Below are 16,411 nucleotides of genomic sequence, written 5' to 3' on the forward strand. Positions count from 1 at the left end.
TCAGTTTCAGTTAACATGTTTATATAACATTTTATATATACTATTTCAGTTTTCACTTAATTTATTATTATATATTTTTTTTTATATATAAATGTTATGTTGAAGGCAGTTCTCTAACTTAGCAGCCAATTTCTATTTGAAGAATGCAATGGACTCATTACATTTACAAAATTGTTCTTCGGCTTTAACAATAGAACCATTTTTGGTTCCAACTGCCAGGCCGCAGTTGTAAATGAGAACTTGTTCTCAACTGACCTACCTGGTTAAATAAAGGTGAAATAAAATGAAATCAATTTAAAAAGGGTTCTTCAAAGGGGTTGAAGAACCCTTTTAGGTTCTAGGTCGCACCTTTTTTTCTAAGAGTGTAGATGGAAACCTAATAGACGGACAAAACAGATGGTTTATGTTGACAGGCATCTTGCAACAGACTACATGATGCACATTGTAGGACACCCTCATCACAAAACTAGCTATCAGCCAGCACTGAAGATTAGTGGTGAAGAATAGCATCTGTTCATTCTCAATTTCTTAGTAAAAGCCTAAAGCAAGTTCCTATGAGAGTGCACATTGCTATATATATAGTTATGAGTTATAAACAAGGGATAAAACACTTATTTAGAGGAAAATATCATTAAGCTTTATTACACTGAACAGATACAACCATCTCTTACTCATTCTCAAATAGAAAAGATACAACTACGCCTTAACATGCACAAATAGTTCAATACTATTACGTTCATTTTGTTTCTTACCAAAAGTCATTGACATACAGTTTTTGTTAATACTTTTGACAGAACAGAAGGGAAAAATAGAAAAAGGAAATGTACAATACCATTTCATTTACAGATAGCGAATAACCTGACAAGTTACGCTGAAAAACAAATGTGCAGCATATTATCTCCTGTAGTCAGTCAATAAACGAGGCAAAAGTATTTGAACATTTGAATGTTAATAAAGTTGATCGCTTACAAATTCCTGTTCCCAGTTTGAATGAATGGGATGAAGATCATAATTTAGGGTAGAACACTATTTTGAGATTAGTGCTCATACCTCACACTTTGGTGCAAATCTTTCATTGACATCATTGCATGGTTTACGCAAACATTTGATTAATGTGCATATCTCGAATTATGATTTGTCCTATGTGCAACTGCCAAATAGTTATTTGAATTCTGCAGTAGTTGCTCCCCCCCACACACTCTCACTGGTTTTGGGGTAGTTACAATATAATTCAAATAACTACATGGCGGTTACATTTTCCAAGACCCACAAATGTTTACAAACATACGTGTTAGGGGCTCACTGTGGGTGGAAACTGAGATTGAGTAGTGTTCCTTTAAAGTGCAAATACTTATGTGTCAGATGTTTTATTATTCTAGCATGACATTTGCACATGTGGTTGATTTATTTTATGTTTTTATTCAGATGTGTAATAATCATAGCAGAATGGTTAATGTTGCATTTATTTAATCTGAGAATGCAAGTTGCAGTGATGATGTCAAGGGTATCATGTGGAGACACTGATAGTGTCTTGCTCTTCTTTACAGTTTGATACATTAATGTACTTTATATGTTGTGAGGCTACAAGAGTAGGAACCCCGTTGGTTTGAATAAACATCACAGGCGTAGCACACACCACACAGCCCCCACAAGGCGGGAGGGCCCACAAGCTTTGGGCGGGGTCCCCCGGAGGTCGGGCCCCTCAAATAGTATATGAAAGCGTCATAAGCCATGAAAGAAAAGTTTAGAATTACAGGAAATTATCTTTAAAACTGCAACATTTTCTTTCAACCTCATGGAAAAATGTGTAGAATAGTAGAAAATTAGCTTAGAGAAAGTTAGGACAATCCTTTTCCGGCAGGGATAAAAAAAAAAATTACAGTAGATTTTTTGGGGGAATTTTGTTGCATTATTTCGGCTTAACATGTATATTTAGGGCAATTTTATAAGGGAAAAGATCGGACCTTGCGGGGGCCCTGTGAATCTGTGCTACGCCACTAATCAACACGATCCCGATAAGTGCAATTGACATCCGTTGTTTTCTACTGTATGAATTATAAAATAATTGTTAAAAGTTGCCACGTTTATCGTAAGGATATTGTAACCTGAAATTAAAAAAGAGACATCAAGAGTCAGCAAACTCCAAAACAATTGATATTGGAAATTGAAACATTCACAATATGCATTTCTGATGAAATTGCACCCACTGTTTCCAGATAATACCATTGTTGTTGAGTGTGGTATACTTAACCTGTGGACTGTGGTCCAACTACATTAATAATTTCAACAACAAAAAAGCAAACAAGGCACACTGCTAGCGTGATATAGATCAGGGATGGACAACTTTGATGGGGATGGGGGCCACAAGAAAATGGAACCCATCATGAGGGGCCGCAGTAGCCCCCCCCCCACCTTGCGAGCAAAACATTTTAGTGGCCCCCCTCATGACAGCAAAGAGAAACAATTTGCTGACTTGCCCGTAATTGGGTGACTGCTGATGCGCAACCACATTTTTTAATTGCAAATTAAGTTGAGACCCCGACTGAGTAAAAAATAAAATAATAATAATATGTATTATTATTTATTTTAGGGGGTGAAATTGGTCCATAGACCTACAAAAGGGGGCCGCCAGTTGCTCATCCCTGATATAGATAATTGTACCCTCTTTCAGTTATACTACATACCTTTCATGTTTCATGATAAACATACTTCCATGTGGTATGACACTGCAATCCATTATTTTGAACTTAATTTAGCCAGAGAACAAATTACTTTAGCGAGGAAGTATTGCATTTTCCAGTTGCATGAAGCCAAATGTGTGTTAATTGTTTCCAATTTAACAAGTTATACTTGAAAGTGGATCCCCATGGTAACTCTGACCCTCATTTTGCTTTTGGTTTATTTACAAACCCAAATCATGGATTGCTATCTGTGAAACTCTACTGGGGGCCACAAGAAAATGGAACCCATCAGTTATTTTTAGAAAATGAAACCTTTCATTAGGTATGGAATTTTGGTGAACTATCCCTTTAAAATAATGGCGCAGGAAAAACGGAGAACCGTTTCTGATTGCGTATTAGTTGTGTTGTATTATGTTGGTTCTGAGGGGTATTACGTTCATACTGTTAGCTGGACATAATGGTTTTTCGCACACAGACATACTACTTGGTGACACTTCCTATCTGTGTGCCATTTGCTAAAGGAATCATTAACAAACATGAATGGAGTCATGTAAAACAATGAGAAAACGTGTATAGATACTTATTACTTGCCAAACGCTGAGCCTTGTTACAAAAGGCTTATCATTCGACAATTAATAAAAGGTTTCCTATGCAAATTCTGTTTGTTGTTTATAGTTTTTTACATAATTAATTAATGCATACGGGTTCATTAACTATTAATAGACCATTAATAAAGCTTTTATTGACAGCATATGTACAGTTTTGCCGAGTACCCAGTATGGTTAAAGATTTGACACTTTTGTACAGTAAACTGGATGAGATTTGATCAAAAAGAAAAAACAACAACAGCTCCCTAGCTAGCCAGTCATTTGCATATGTGCTGCTTAGTTTAGTTTAGTAATGTACGTTGACTCCAGGCATGGAACAGTTTAACTAGATATGACATCGCTATTGTTACTTTTGTTACTTTTGTTTCTTAGGGGGCTCGTAAGTAAGCATTTCACTGTAAGGTCTACACTTGTTGATATTCTGCGCATGTGACTAATAAAATAGGATTTGATTTGTTTCCCAGGGATCTAAATCTATCTTTCGACCCTCTCTTTGTCATAACTGCAAGATTACAGTTTTGACTAATACACCTTTCATGATCATTTATACACAGATTCGCATTGAACTTTAGGTTTATGACAGTGTGACTGCACTTGTGTTGGCTAAAAAAGCTTTCCTTTGAGTTTTCCTCAATTGACAGAGACATTTATTTTGTGGATAAGTTACGACACTCTACAGTTCTTCATAAATAAAAGTGCAGAAATTGGAGAACTTTGAAGAAATACTCATCAAAGGGCCACTGTACATGTGTGGCAAGAAAAACAAAACAGTTTATCCTTCTGACCTAGGAGACACCAGTCTTGATAATACTCATGTTTTACATATAAACATCAAGTTCAAAACCTTGTGTATTGACAACATTTCATTTGATCCGTATTCATCCAGTAATAGTAAATCATTGAATGTTCTCTTTTATAAAACACAATGCACTACATAACCTTAGTTTGTTTTCTCTTACTTTGCATGGTTAGGGCTCTATTCAATCAGATCCGCTTTAGCCGACATCCACATAGCAGTTGTTTTGGCGGCGTCGGAGGTGGAACTGTGTTAAAGCTGTCAAATCCACAACCGGTTCCTGGCATACCTAAAGTGGACATTGCCATTGGCTGCACGGAGTCACATTAACAGAAATCCCATGCAGCCTTGTTTACAAGGTCTAACGCTGGGATGTGAGATGTAATCTACACCTCAATAAGGATGATAGAAATACTCACTATTTCAGTTAATGATTTTTCAGTTTGAGCATTATTATTTCTATATATCCTACACTTTCTCATACACTACAGTGAGTACTGTAGTATTTACAGTATTTACACTAGAGTATAAATACTGTGGAAATGAATTCCCAAGACAGGAGGCCCAACTTTAACCCATTATAGTCTTCAAAATGACATTGTCTGAAGGGTGTCTGTGTGTGTGTTTACGTATATGCATGCACATGTGTCTGCCTGTGTGTGTGTGTGTGTGTGTGTGTGTATACACACTCTTCTCTGTTGCTTCCTGATAACCAGGCAGTTTTGGGACAAGACCAACATGCAACAAACCAGGTGGTGATTGCATTGTGGGGTGGCTGTGCGAAGGCTGATCAGAAGTGACAGCTGTGACATTGAATGGTTCTTATTCATTTGAAAGAAAAGGAGTAGATATAACAGCTTGAGCCCCCCCAAATAGATAGAGTTGATAGAGATACAGGGGACATACCTATCCTCACCCTTTATTATTCAACCCTCTGATTGATAGAACACTGGGGTCAGGGCAAAAAATGTAGAGATCAAATGGCAAGCTACATTTGTTATGGCAAATGAATTGTTTTTCACTGGACATTTTATAATGAAAGAACTTTAGAGCCTGCATTTGATACGCATGTGATCCTAATTGGATTCAAAGCCTCCTACACTTGTATGTCATTGTTTCATTTTGTGTCACATAGTAATGTGTCACATAGTCAAAAGGACTAAGGACTTTGTTTTTACAGTTCATAATTTATGGACAATGTAAAACTTTATCTTCAGCTGACATGTTGATTACTCACCATAACGGTGACATCATTGCGATTAATGGACTCACATGTACGTATGTTTTAAAGTACATTTCCTGCAATTCCACACATTTTGCCATGGGGCAGGGATAAAAAAATGGCAGTTTTACAGCTAATGGGGTGGAGATACTTTTTTTCAGTTTTAAAGCTAATTTCCTGCAGGTCTCCACAATTTGCCATAACTTATGCCATATTAATGATATGTTAATGATATCTGAGTGAGAGTGTCTAATCAAATGAATGGGGGCTCCCTTGAGGTCAAGGTCAGGGCACCTGGGCACGTGCCCTGCGTGCCTGGTCGGTGATTGGCCATGATTACTACAAGTGTAGATAGCTGGCTAGACTAACTTACCAATCTAACATTTTTTTTTAGCTGACATGGCTAATTGAGATAAAAATTGCTGATGCACAACCAAATTTCATACTTGCACCCTGTGTATTCTACTATTTTAACTCTCAACAGTAAGTTGAGATCCCCGAGTTCCTTAAAGAAAAAGTGTTTTGTTGTTGCTGTTCTGGGGCACCCTAGCAGCCTGAGGCCGTAAGCGACCGCTTATGCCTGGAGCCGGCCCTGGCTATATCAAACAGTTAACCATGCAGGTAAAGTACATGAGAAACATTCTAAACTAGAGGAAATAAATAACGTGGTTCAGTGAATTTCTGATAGGCTCTTTGCAGAATTTTTAGAATTGATTGTGACAGTAATTTAGGTAATCAGGCGACGTCATTTGGAAACTGTTCCTAAATCAGAAACCTTTGTGTCTGTTCAATAGATATGCAGATATACACATCCAATATGCACACCAGTTTCAATGTTTATTTGAATAGGGCCTGAAACAGTGGAAGGACACAAACCGACTGACATTCACAATGTTTCAATCTCTGGTCAATGCAGAGGGCTAGAATGACTTCTGGGTTTATACTCTCTTGTTTTCTGCAAGGTTTTACCATTTAAAGAGAGATCAGAACATTTGATCAATGACTCTCAAAGACTCATTTCTCTTCACTTCTTGTAATGGGGAGCGCAGTACGCATTTCTACATATATCCTGTTGGAATCATGTTGTTTTTACTTTACCGTTTGTGGTTTGTTCGTAGACACCCACATTAGCTAAATGGGATTGTGGGATGTCACTGTAGTCAGTGAGAGAACAAATCACTTAAACTGTTTTCATTGTACATCTCTGCCTGTGTATATCAGTCTTGTCTGTCTCAAAACTTCCTTTCAAAAAGGCGTTAGCCAATTTCAGACAACTTAAAAAGCACTGTCATCATTTGTCTTTGACTATGAAGTTATTCTCAGTGACAACCCCAAAAACTGTGTCAGTGCTGTTTATGTTTCAACAGTGCTTTTTTGCTGTGTATGGACTTCATTTGTCACAAATAATCCTTAAATATTTGATATTGTATTGTTCTGCCACTGAAGTTGACATTGTTTATATTGAATGGTCTGTTTTTGTTATTATTCTGTTGCATACAACTGTAAAAATACAGTAAAATGAACAATCACATTGCATGTTTTATTTTTTTGTAATTTACTTTAAAAAAGCTTATGTTATTGTACAGAGAACAAACAGGACAGGACACACCAGTAATCTGAATGTACACCTCAATATTTGGGCAAAACCAGTCAACTATCAACACTTACATTAACTTTTTGTTTCCCCTTTTTTACATACAAAAGCTTGGAGTGACACAAACTTGGTAGTACTACCATCACCTCAGATCAGCTTCCAGGTCGACCCTCTCCCTCCCCACCCTCCTAGATATGTCCCGTCTTCTGGTTTTTGTCCAAAAGAAAACATACCGCCAATGCAAACCCCCCAAAAAAGAAGAGCAAACCAACGATGTTATTGGTGGTTCCTTTTGTTCCATTTCTTCTTCTGGGACCAAGAGTCTTGTTGTTTTTCAGTGCTGATAGAAGCTGAGGATGGCCTGTGTTGCATCAAAACTTGAGTAGGAACAAAAAGAAAACAGTCAGCAGTAGGCAGAACGAGCAGTGGGGCGACAGGGCTGCCCTGTTCACATCGTGCATCATGGTCCCGGGGCCTGTTGGGAAAAATATTTAGATATTAACTTCACAGTAAGGCATCTAAAGAGGCAGTGCTTCCCCCACTTAGCTCTCTTACTGCGTCGAGCTGCATTCCTCCTGCACATTGAATAGGACAGGTTGCTTTGAAAACTGAGCATAAGCTCCATTAGACACTGACCATCTTAACAAAGCATAGCCAGGATCTCAAATAGCTTTTTAAACACAAATCCATCATTCATATCAGAGATGACAGGGTATTCTATACCCTTTGATGATCAAAAAGAAACATGCAGTACAAAACAAACAACATTCCCCAAATACCTTGGCATGTGAAGTGAGGAGCACGACTGAGGCTAGAGGAGATATTCATGATTATAATGTTGAGAATAGGATAGTGTAGAATGGCTAAAATTGCTTCTTAATATGTGTTTTTGTTGAAGTTTGTTACTCTCTGTAAACTGCTGGAGCTGCATTCAAAGGAAAAGTTGACAATACACTGTGGATTAACTGTAATGCTATCCTAAGAGTTTTAGAAGTTTTCTATGACTCAACACATTTGTATACTGGGCTATTGTATTCGCTCAATAGCTATTGTATCCAAATAGGCTCAGCTCATTCACATGATATGCCTCTAGAGATAATCAAGAAGTTGGTGCTTTTTGTCCTATTCATGGCAACAATGTTACAATTAATTAATTCATGGCTTTATTCTACATTACAAAACTGCAAGTTTGGTTCACTGTGGATTATTCCCCCACAACTATGAATAAGACCACTGACAAACCAAATGTACAGTATATGTCTGCTTTATACCCCACCATACAGACACATCTACATTTAGGCCAGGATTCAATCAGATCAGCGTTAACCCCCAGTTACCAGCAACTGCATAGAATATAATTACTTTTGTTTAGGCAATGTCGGAGGTGTAACTGCATTCTGTAGCTAATCTGTAACCATGAAGTGCTTCAAAAGGCTGGTCATGGCTCACATCAACACCATTATCCCAGAAACCCTAGACTCACTCCAATTTGCATAACGCCCTAACAGATCCACAGATGATGCAATCTCTATTGGACTCCACACTGCCCTTTCCCATCTGGACAAAAGGAACACCTATGTGAGAATGCTATTCATTGACTACAGCTCAGCATTCAACACCATAGTGCCCTCATCTCATCAATAAGCTGAGGACCCTGGGATTAAACACCTCCCGCTGCAACTGGATCCTGGACTTCCTGACGGGCTGCCCCCAGGTGGTAAGGGTAGGTAACAACACATCCGCCACGCTGATCCTCAACACAGAGGCCACTCAGGGGTGTGTGCTCAGTCCCCTCCTGTACTCCCTGTTCACTCATGACTGCACGGCCAGGCACGACTCCAACACCATCATTAAGTTTGTCAATGACACAACAGTGGTAGGCCTGATCACCGACAACGATGAGACAGCCTATAGGGAGGAGGTCAGAGACCTGGCCGTGTGGTGCCAGGACAACAACCTCTCCCTCAGTGTGATCAAGACAAATGAGATGATTGTGGAGTACAGTAAAAAGAGGACCGAGCACGCCCCCATTCCCATCAATGGGGCTGTAGTGGAGCAGGTTGAGAGCTTCAAGTTCCTTTGTGTCCACATCACCAACAAATTAACGTGGTCCAAGCACACCAAGATAGTCATTAAAAGGGCACGACAAAACCTATTCCTCCTCAGGAGACTGAAAAGATTTGGCATGGGTCCTCAGATTCTCAAAAGGTTCTACAGCTGCACCATCGAGAGCATCCTGACTGGTTGAATCACTGCCCGGTATGGCAACTGTTCGGCCTCCGACCGTACGGCCCAGTACATCACCGGGACCAAGCTTCCTGCCATCCAGGACCTCTATACCAGGCACTGTCAGAGGAAGGCCATTAAAATTTTCAAAGACTCCAACCACCCTAGTCATAGACTGTTCTCTCTCCTACCGCACGGCAAGCGATACCGGAGTGCCAAGTCTAGGTCCAAGAGGCTTCTAAACAGCTTCTACCCCCAAGCCATAAGACTCCTGAACATCTAATCAAATGACCACCCAGACTATTTGCATTGCCCCTCCCTTCCCCTTCTTTTACACCACTGGTACTCTCTTGTCATCTATGCATAGTCACTTTAATAACTCTACCTACATGTACATACTACCTCAACTAACCGGTGCCCCCGCACGTTGACTCTGTACCGGTACCCCCCTGTATATAGTCTCGCTATTGTTATTTTACTGCTGCTCTTTAATTACTTGTTACTTTTATTTCTTATTCTTATTCACATTTTTTTTTAACTGCATTGTTGTTTAGGGTCTCGAAAGTAAGCATTTCACTGTAAGGTCTACACCTGTTGTATTCGGCGCATGTGACTAATACAATTTGATTTGATTTGATTCAATCAGATCCAGGTTAACCTGCGGTAACCGACAACTGCATAGCATATCAGTACTTGTTTAGGCAATGTCGGAAGTGTAACTGCATCGTAATTGTCAAATCCACAAGTGGCTCCAGGCGTTATACCTATCGCAGACATTGCCAGTGGATGCATTAATAGAAATCCCATGCAGCTGTATTAGAAGATCAAACACCGGAATATGTGATGTAATCTAAACCTTGATTAGGCTGATATAAATCCTTATTGTTATGTTTAATGATTTTAAATTTGAGTGTCATTATTTCTATATAGCCTACAAAAGCCACATTCGTTGCTGACAGGTGTATAAAATCGAGCACCCAGCGATGCAATCTCCATAGCTAAACATTGGCAGTAGAATGGCCCGAACTGAAGAGCTCAGTAACTTTCAAACTGGCACCGTCATAGGATGCCACCTTTCCAACAAGTCAGTTCATCAAATTTCTGCCCTGATGGAGCTGCCCAGGCCAACTGTAAGTGCTGTTATTGTGAAGTAGAAACTTCTAGGAGCAACAATGTCTCAGCCGCGAAGTGGTAGGCTACACAAGCTCACAGAATCGAAGTGCTAAGTGCTGAAGCTCGTAACACGTAAAAATCTTCTGTCCTCAGTTGCAACACTCAATACTGAGTTCTAAACTATTTTTCATGGTTCGGGCTTGGCCCCTTAGTTCCAGTGAAGGGAAATCTTAACTCTACAGCATACAAGACGATTCTGTGCTTCGAACTTTGTGGCAACAGTTTGGGTAAGGCCCGTTCCTGTTTCAGCATGACATTGCCCCTGTGCACAAAGAGAGATCCATACAGAAATGATTTGTCGAGACCAGTGTGAAATAACTTGATCGGCCTGCACAAAGCCCTGAACCTCAACCCCATTGAATACCTTTGGGATGAATTGGAATGCCGACTGTGAGCCAGGCCTAATCGCCCAACATCAGGGCCCGACCTCACTAATGCTCTTGTGGCTGAATGGAAGCAAGTCCCCACAGCAAGGTTCCAGCATCTAGTGGAAAGCCTTCCCAGAAGAGTGGAGGCTGTTATAGCAGCAAAGGCGGGACCAAATGCATATTAATGCCCATGATTTTGAGCATGTGTCCACATACTGTTGTGTTTAAACTATAGCATCTTCAATTGCTATAATTGCATCCCCAGTGCACACAATAACATGTACAGTATTAAACCGATATTGTACTTTAACAGTAACAGTAAGGCAGTCTTACCATAGAGGATTATACTTGCATTGGTGATCCCCATGGTGTTCAGTGCAACACACGTGTAGTTTCCGTAGTCCTCTTCAGAGACATTCAGAAACATAAGCATGGATTGTTTACCTTGGTTCTCTATCTTAACCCCATTCAGTCCATTGAAGAGTCTGTAAAGAAGAAAATACATTCTTAAAATATTGGTACTGGAATCCCATATCTACTGTATATGTTTATCCATAACAAATCCCTATATCCGTGAAGTTAAAAGCTACATCTTATCTCAATCAAATTTGGCCCATTGAGGGATATGGTTTGAAGGTGTAGTCCAGGGGTGTCAAATACATTTTGCCCGGGGGCCGCATTTCCATGCCAACAAAATTAGCAAAAAATATCTCTCTATCCATTGTTTTGGTAATTTTCTATGCTCCCCTGACTGTCTAGCTATTATTAGCAAGCTGAACAGTCAAGAAACTGTATAAATATAAGTCCATTATCATTTTTACACAGTTTCGATTTGGTTTTAGTCATAAAGAAAATATTGAGTTTATCCCCCAGATTGGACGCCCGTATGTTTAAAACCCTTGGTGTAGTCTGTAAACAATATCAGTATAATCCAGTCCAGTTTGATTTAACAAGGCCCATTGAGTGCATTGCTGTGTAGGTATTTGTGTATGTCACAGGAGGTTGGTGGCAACTTAATTGGGGAGGATGGGCTTGTGGTAATGGCTGGAGCGGAATAGATGGAATTGTATCAAATACTTCAAACACATGTTTTCCATGGGTTTAATGCCATTCCATTTGTGCCCTTCCAGCCATTATTATGAGCCATCCTTCCCTCAGCAGCCTCCACTGGTGTATGTGTCTGTCCTTGAGAAGGGTTTAGCACAAGCATGGCTGCTAGGTAAAGACTATTAGTCTCGGGAACTTACATCGACAAAAATACTTCTGAAATAAGTCTCTAGAGCCCTAATACTGAACACAGCTCATTGGGTCATGCTGAGACGACAGCTCTGGATCGCTGTACAACAATCTGCATTGTGTAAAAAATATATTTGTCTGCACCACTAATATTCCCCACACTTCACTGTGCCGGTTATTTTCGAAACAAGATAGTGTAGTGATTTATTATTAAAAAAACTATACTTTCTCAGAGGTTGTCCAAGCAAAGCAGCCCATTGACAGAAACAAATTATGCAAAAACAAACACAACTCGACATTGGTGGCCATGATGGTTCTTGTCCAAAGAAAGTAAAGTAATTTGAATAGTAAATTATAATTATACAAAATTAAATATTTCCTGTGGAAAATAAAAACAACTGGGGGATATAAATCTCCTAACAACCAACAAAGGCTAAGACCCTTAAAGGCCCAGTGCAGTCAGAACATGAATTCCTCTGTTATATGCATTTCCAGACTATGTTGGAATAATACTGTGAAAATGTGAAAAGGATGACAATTCCCTTTTAGTGTAAGAGCTGTTTGAAAATACCTCCTGAAATTTCAGCCTGTTGATGGGTGTACATGGGGTGTGCTCTATGGCCTATATACAATGGTGGAAAAAGTACGGTCCTACTTGAGTAAAATAAAGATACCTTAATAAAAAATGACTCAAGTAAAAGGGATAGTCACCCAGTAAAATACTATTTGAGTAGAAGTTTAAAAGTATTTGGTTTTAAATATACTTACGTATAAAAGTAAATGTAATTGCAAAATATACTGAATTATCAAAAGTAAAATGTAAAAGTGTAAATAATTTCAAATTGCCTATATTAAGCAAACCAGACGGCACAATTTAATTTTTCTTTATGGATTGCCAGGGACACTTTCCAACACAGACATATACAAACAAAACTTTTGTGTTTTTGTGTTTAGTGAGTCCACCAGATCAGAGGCAGTAGAGATGACCAGGGATGTTCTCTTGATAAGTGCGTGAATTTGTCCTGCTAAGCATTCAAAATGTAACGAGTACTTTTGGGTGTCAGGGAAAATGTATGGAGTAAAAAGTAAATTATTTTCTTTTGGAATGTAGTGCAGTAAAAGTTGTCAAAAATATAAATATTAAAGTAAAGTACAGATACCCCCCAAAAAATATTTAAGTAGTATTTTAAAGTATTTTTACTTAAGTACATTACACCGCTGCCTATACAGTGAGGGAAAAAAGTATTTGATCCCCTGCTGATTTTGTACGTTTGCCCACTGACATAGAAATGATCAGTCTATAATTTTAATGGTAGATTTATTTGAACAGTGAGAGACAGAATAACAACAACAAAATCCAGAAAAACGCATGTCAAAAATGTTATAAAATGATTTGCATTTTAATGAGGGAAATAAGTATTTGACCCCTCTGCAAAACATGACTTAGTACTTGGTGGCAAAACCCTTGTTGGCAATCACAGAGGTCAGACGTTTCTTGTAGTTGGCCACCAGGTTTGCACACATCTCAGGAGGGATTTTGTCCCACTCCTCTTTGCAGATCTTCTCCAAGTCATTAAGGTTTCGAGGCTGACGTTTGGCAACTCGTACCTTCAGCTCCCTCCACAGATTTTCTATGGGATTAAGGTCTGGAGACTGGCTAGGCCACTCCAGGACCTTAATGTGCTTCTTCTTGAGCCACTCCTTTGTTGCCTTGGCCGTGTGTTTTGGGTCATTGTCGTGCTGAAATACACATTTTCAATGCCCTTGCTGAGGGAAGGAGGTTCTCACCCAAGATATGACGGTACATGGCCCCGTCCATCGTCCCTTTGATGCGGTGAAGTTGTCCTGTCCCCTTAGCAGAAAAACACCCCCAAAGCATAATGTTTCCACCTCCATGTTTGACAGTGGGGATGGTGTCCTTGGGGTAATAGGCAGCATTCCTCCTCCTCCAAACACAGCGAGTTGAGTTGATGCCAAATAGCTCCATTTTGGTCTCATTTGACCACAACACTTTCACCCAGTTGTCCTCTGAATCATTCAGATGTTCATTGGCAAACTTCAGACGTCCATGTATATGTGCTTTCTTGAGAAGGGAGACCTTGCGGGCGCTGCAGGATTTCAGTCCTTCACGGCGTAGTGTGTTACCAATTGTTTTCTTGGTGACTATGGTCCCAGCTGCCTTGAGATCATTGACAAGATCCTCCCGTGTAGTTCTGGGCTGATTCCTCACCGTTCTCATGATCATTGCAACTGCACGAGGTGAGATCTTGCATGGAGCCCCAGGCCGAGGGAGATTGACAGTTCTTTTGTGTTTCTTCCATTTGCGAATAATCACACCAACTGTTGTCACCTTCTCACCAAGCTGTTTGGCGATGGTCTTGTAGCCCATTCCAGCCTTGTGTAGGTCTACAATCTTGTCCCTGACATCCTTGGAGAGCTCTTTGGTCTTGGCCATGGTGGAGAGTTTGGAATCTGATTGATTGCTTCTGTGGACAGGTGTCTTTTATACAGGTAACAAGCTGAGATTAGGAGCACTCCCTTTAAGAGTGTGCTCCTAATCTCAGCTCATTACCTGTATAAAAGACACCTGGGAGACAGAAATCTTTCTGATTGAGAGGGGGTCAAATACTTATTTCCCTCATTAATATGCAAATCAATTTATAACTTTTTTGACATGCGTTTTTCAGGATATTTTTGTTGTTGTTATTCTGTCTCTCACTGTTCAAATAAACCTACCATTAAAATTATAGACTGATCATTTCTTTGTCAGTGGGCAAACGTACATAATCAGCAGGGGATCAAATACTTTTTCCCCTCACTGTATACCACGACTAAGGGATGTTCTTATGCACAACGCAACGCGGAGTGCCTGGATACAGCCCTTAGCTGTGGTGTATAGGCCATATACCACTAACCCCCGAGGTGCCTTTTTGCTTTTAGAAACCATTTGCCAACACAGTAAGGCAAAGAACGACACATCTATATTGAAAATGTTGTTTTAATAAATACATTCCGCCAGAAAAAGTAGTCTCGTTGCTAGACTGGTTGCTATGCAACATAACCGCAGGCTAGCTAGCAAGCTTTCATTAAACATATGCAAAAACAGAGCATTAGCGCCACTTCTCGAGTGACTAACACACAGCAATTATTTATTAATGTTGATCTGAATGATGCCTTTTATTGTGCACGAATGAAAAAAATGCCACGTTATTGTTTGTTGTTGGCTTGCCCATGTTGTTGTTTGTTAGATCCATGCTGCTGGAAATGGATGCCATTCTTCTAGTTGGGGAAGTTGCTGCTTTGTTGTCAGAGAGAATAGTGCTCCACCGCTTTGTCGCTTCCAGATTTGGCATCCAGTAACTTTAAAGTTAGGTTTCAGATCTGTGTCCACTGACAGACATTATTTATCGTGCCTTTAGTCCGACATCCGACAGTTTCTGGATCATGGTGGTTCGGAGGCAGTGGTTTGTGTAAATCTGCGACTCCCATCGGCTTTTTGATGTACCTGAAACATATAAAAGACAATAATGTTAGCTAATAGGTAAGCCTACATAGCTACCAGTTATATTGTCAGGGTAAATTTGATTTAGAAGGCTAGCTAACAGTTACATACCATATGTATCCATTCACTGCTTTCCGTTTCGGGAGGAGGTATAACGCCGGGGCGATGGAGGGAAGGAGGGACAGATGCTACTTAAGCGTAGCTATCGGGCAGAGGGGATCACCCGGCAGTTCAAACATGTATCCCCGTCCACTCTCCCTGTTCTTCTCCTGCGGGCAATTGTGTTTTTTTGTGGGTTTGTGGAACGAGAGTCGCACACTGTAAGCCGTTCTCGTCTGTACATATATTAAATGAGTCAGGTTTCAACAGACGGTTTCCCTCCTTCCCCTTTCACTCAAAATGAAGTTGAACATCAAACCATACTTTGTTCACCAAACCATCAGGTGTTTCAGTGTCCAGAACCTTGGATTGTTTGATGAGCTGCATGTCGTTTTCAGTTATGGCTGAGTAGTGGGCAGCTTTGTCGCGTGCCTCTTTCCTCACGTTTTTAATTACGTCGACAAACACATTGTTGCTCGTTGTGAATTCGGTGTCTTTCTGTATATTCCATGCCAAACTGATAGGGGGGGGGTCTTTGATATGTTGGTTCAAACCAGCTCTGAGTCCAGCGTAGCTGCTAATCTCATATTCTTCGCCATTCATGTTCCTGACTGAACCATAAAAGTCTTGTAAGATGTCGTTAAGCTCCGTTTTTTGTTGTATTCCCAAACTCAGAATGTATCCCTTTTTCCACACACCAGTCAGTGAAGCAGGAAAGAGCCCATTTTGTTTGTTTCACATTGTTCTTGTTTCTCTCAAGTTCATCTAAACTCTTATTTTCTACATGGGCATGTCAAACTTTTGTTGATGTAGCCAATTTATCAAAGTGAAAAGGCACAATGATATCAAGATGAAAAGGCTAAACATGGTATACAAGCTCGCATACACACAGCTAAATGTTGCTTT

At 39.9% G+C, this 16,411-nt stretch overlaps 1 protein-coding gene across 2 annotated transcripts in view; it reads right to left on the reverse strand.

Moving 5' to 3' along the window:
• Positions 1 to 3,919: 3,919 nt before the first annotated feature.
• Positions 3,920 to 16,411, reverse strand: part of LOC106567659 (opioid-binding protein/cell adhesion molecule) — a 474,446-nt gene continuing 461,954 nt past the window's right edge. For both annotated transcript variants that reach the window (XM_045693500.1, XM_045693499.1), the window contains 2 exons: positions 11,002 to 11,153; positions 3,920 to 7,376 (listed from right to left, as the gene is read on the reverse strand). In XM_045693500.1, coding sequence (XP_045549456.1) covers positions 7,273 to 7,376; positions 11,002 to 11,153 — 256 coding nt within the window. In that variant the 3' untranslated portion in view covers positions 3,920 to 7,272. The remainder of the gene's footprint in view (positions 7,377 to 11,001; positions 11,154 to 16,411) is intronic.

This window comes from Salmo salar, chromosome ssa13, assembly GCF_905237065.1.
Source record: "Salmo salar chromosome ssa13, Ssal_v3.1, whole genome shotgun sequence".
In the NCBI taxonomy this organism is placed as follows: domain Eukaryota; kingdom Metazoa; phylum Chordata; class Actinopteri; order Salmoniformes; family Salmonidae; genus Salmo; species Salmo salar.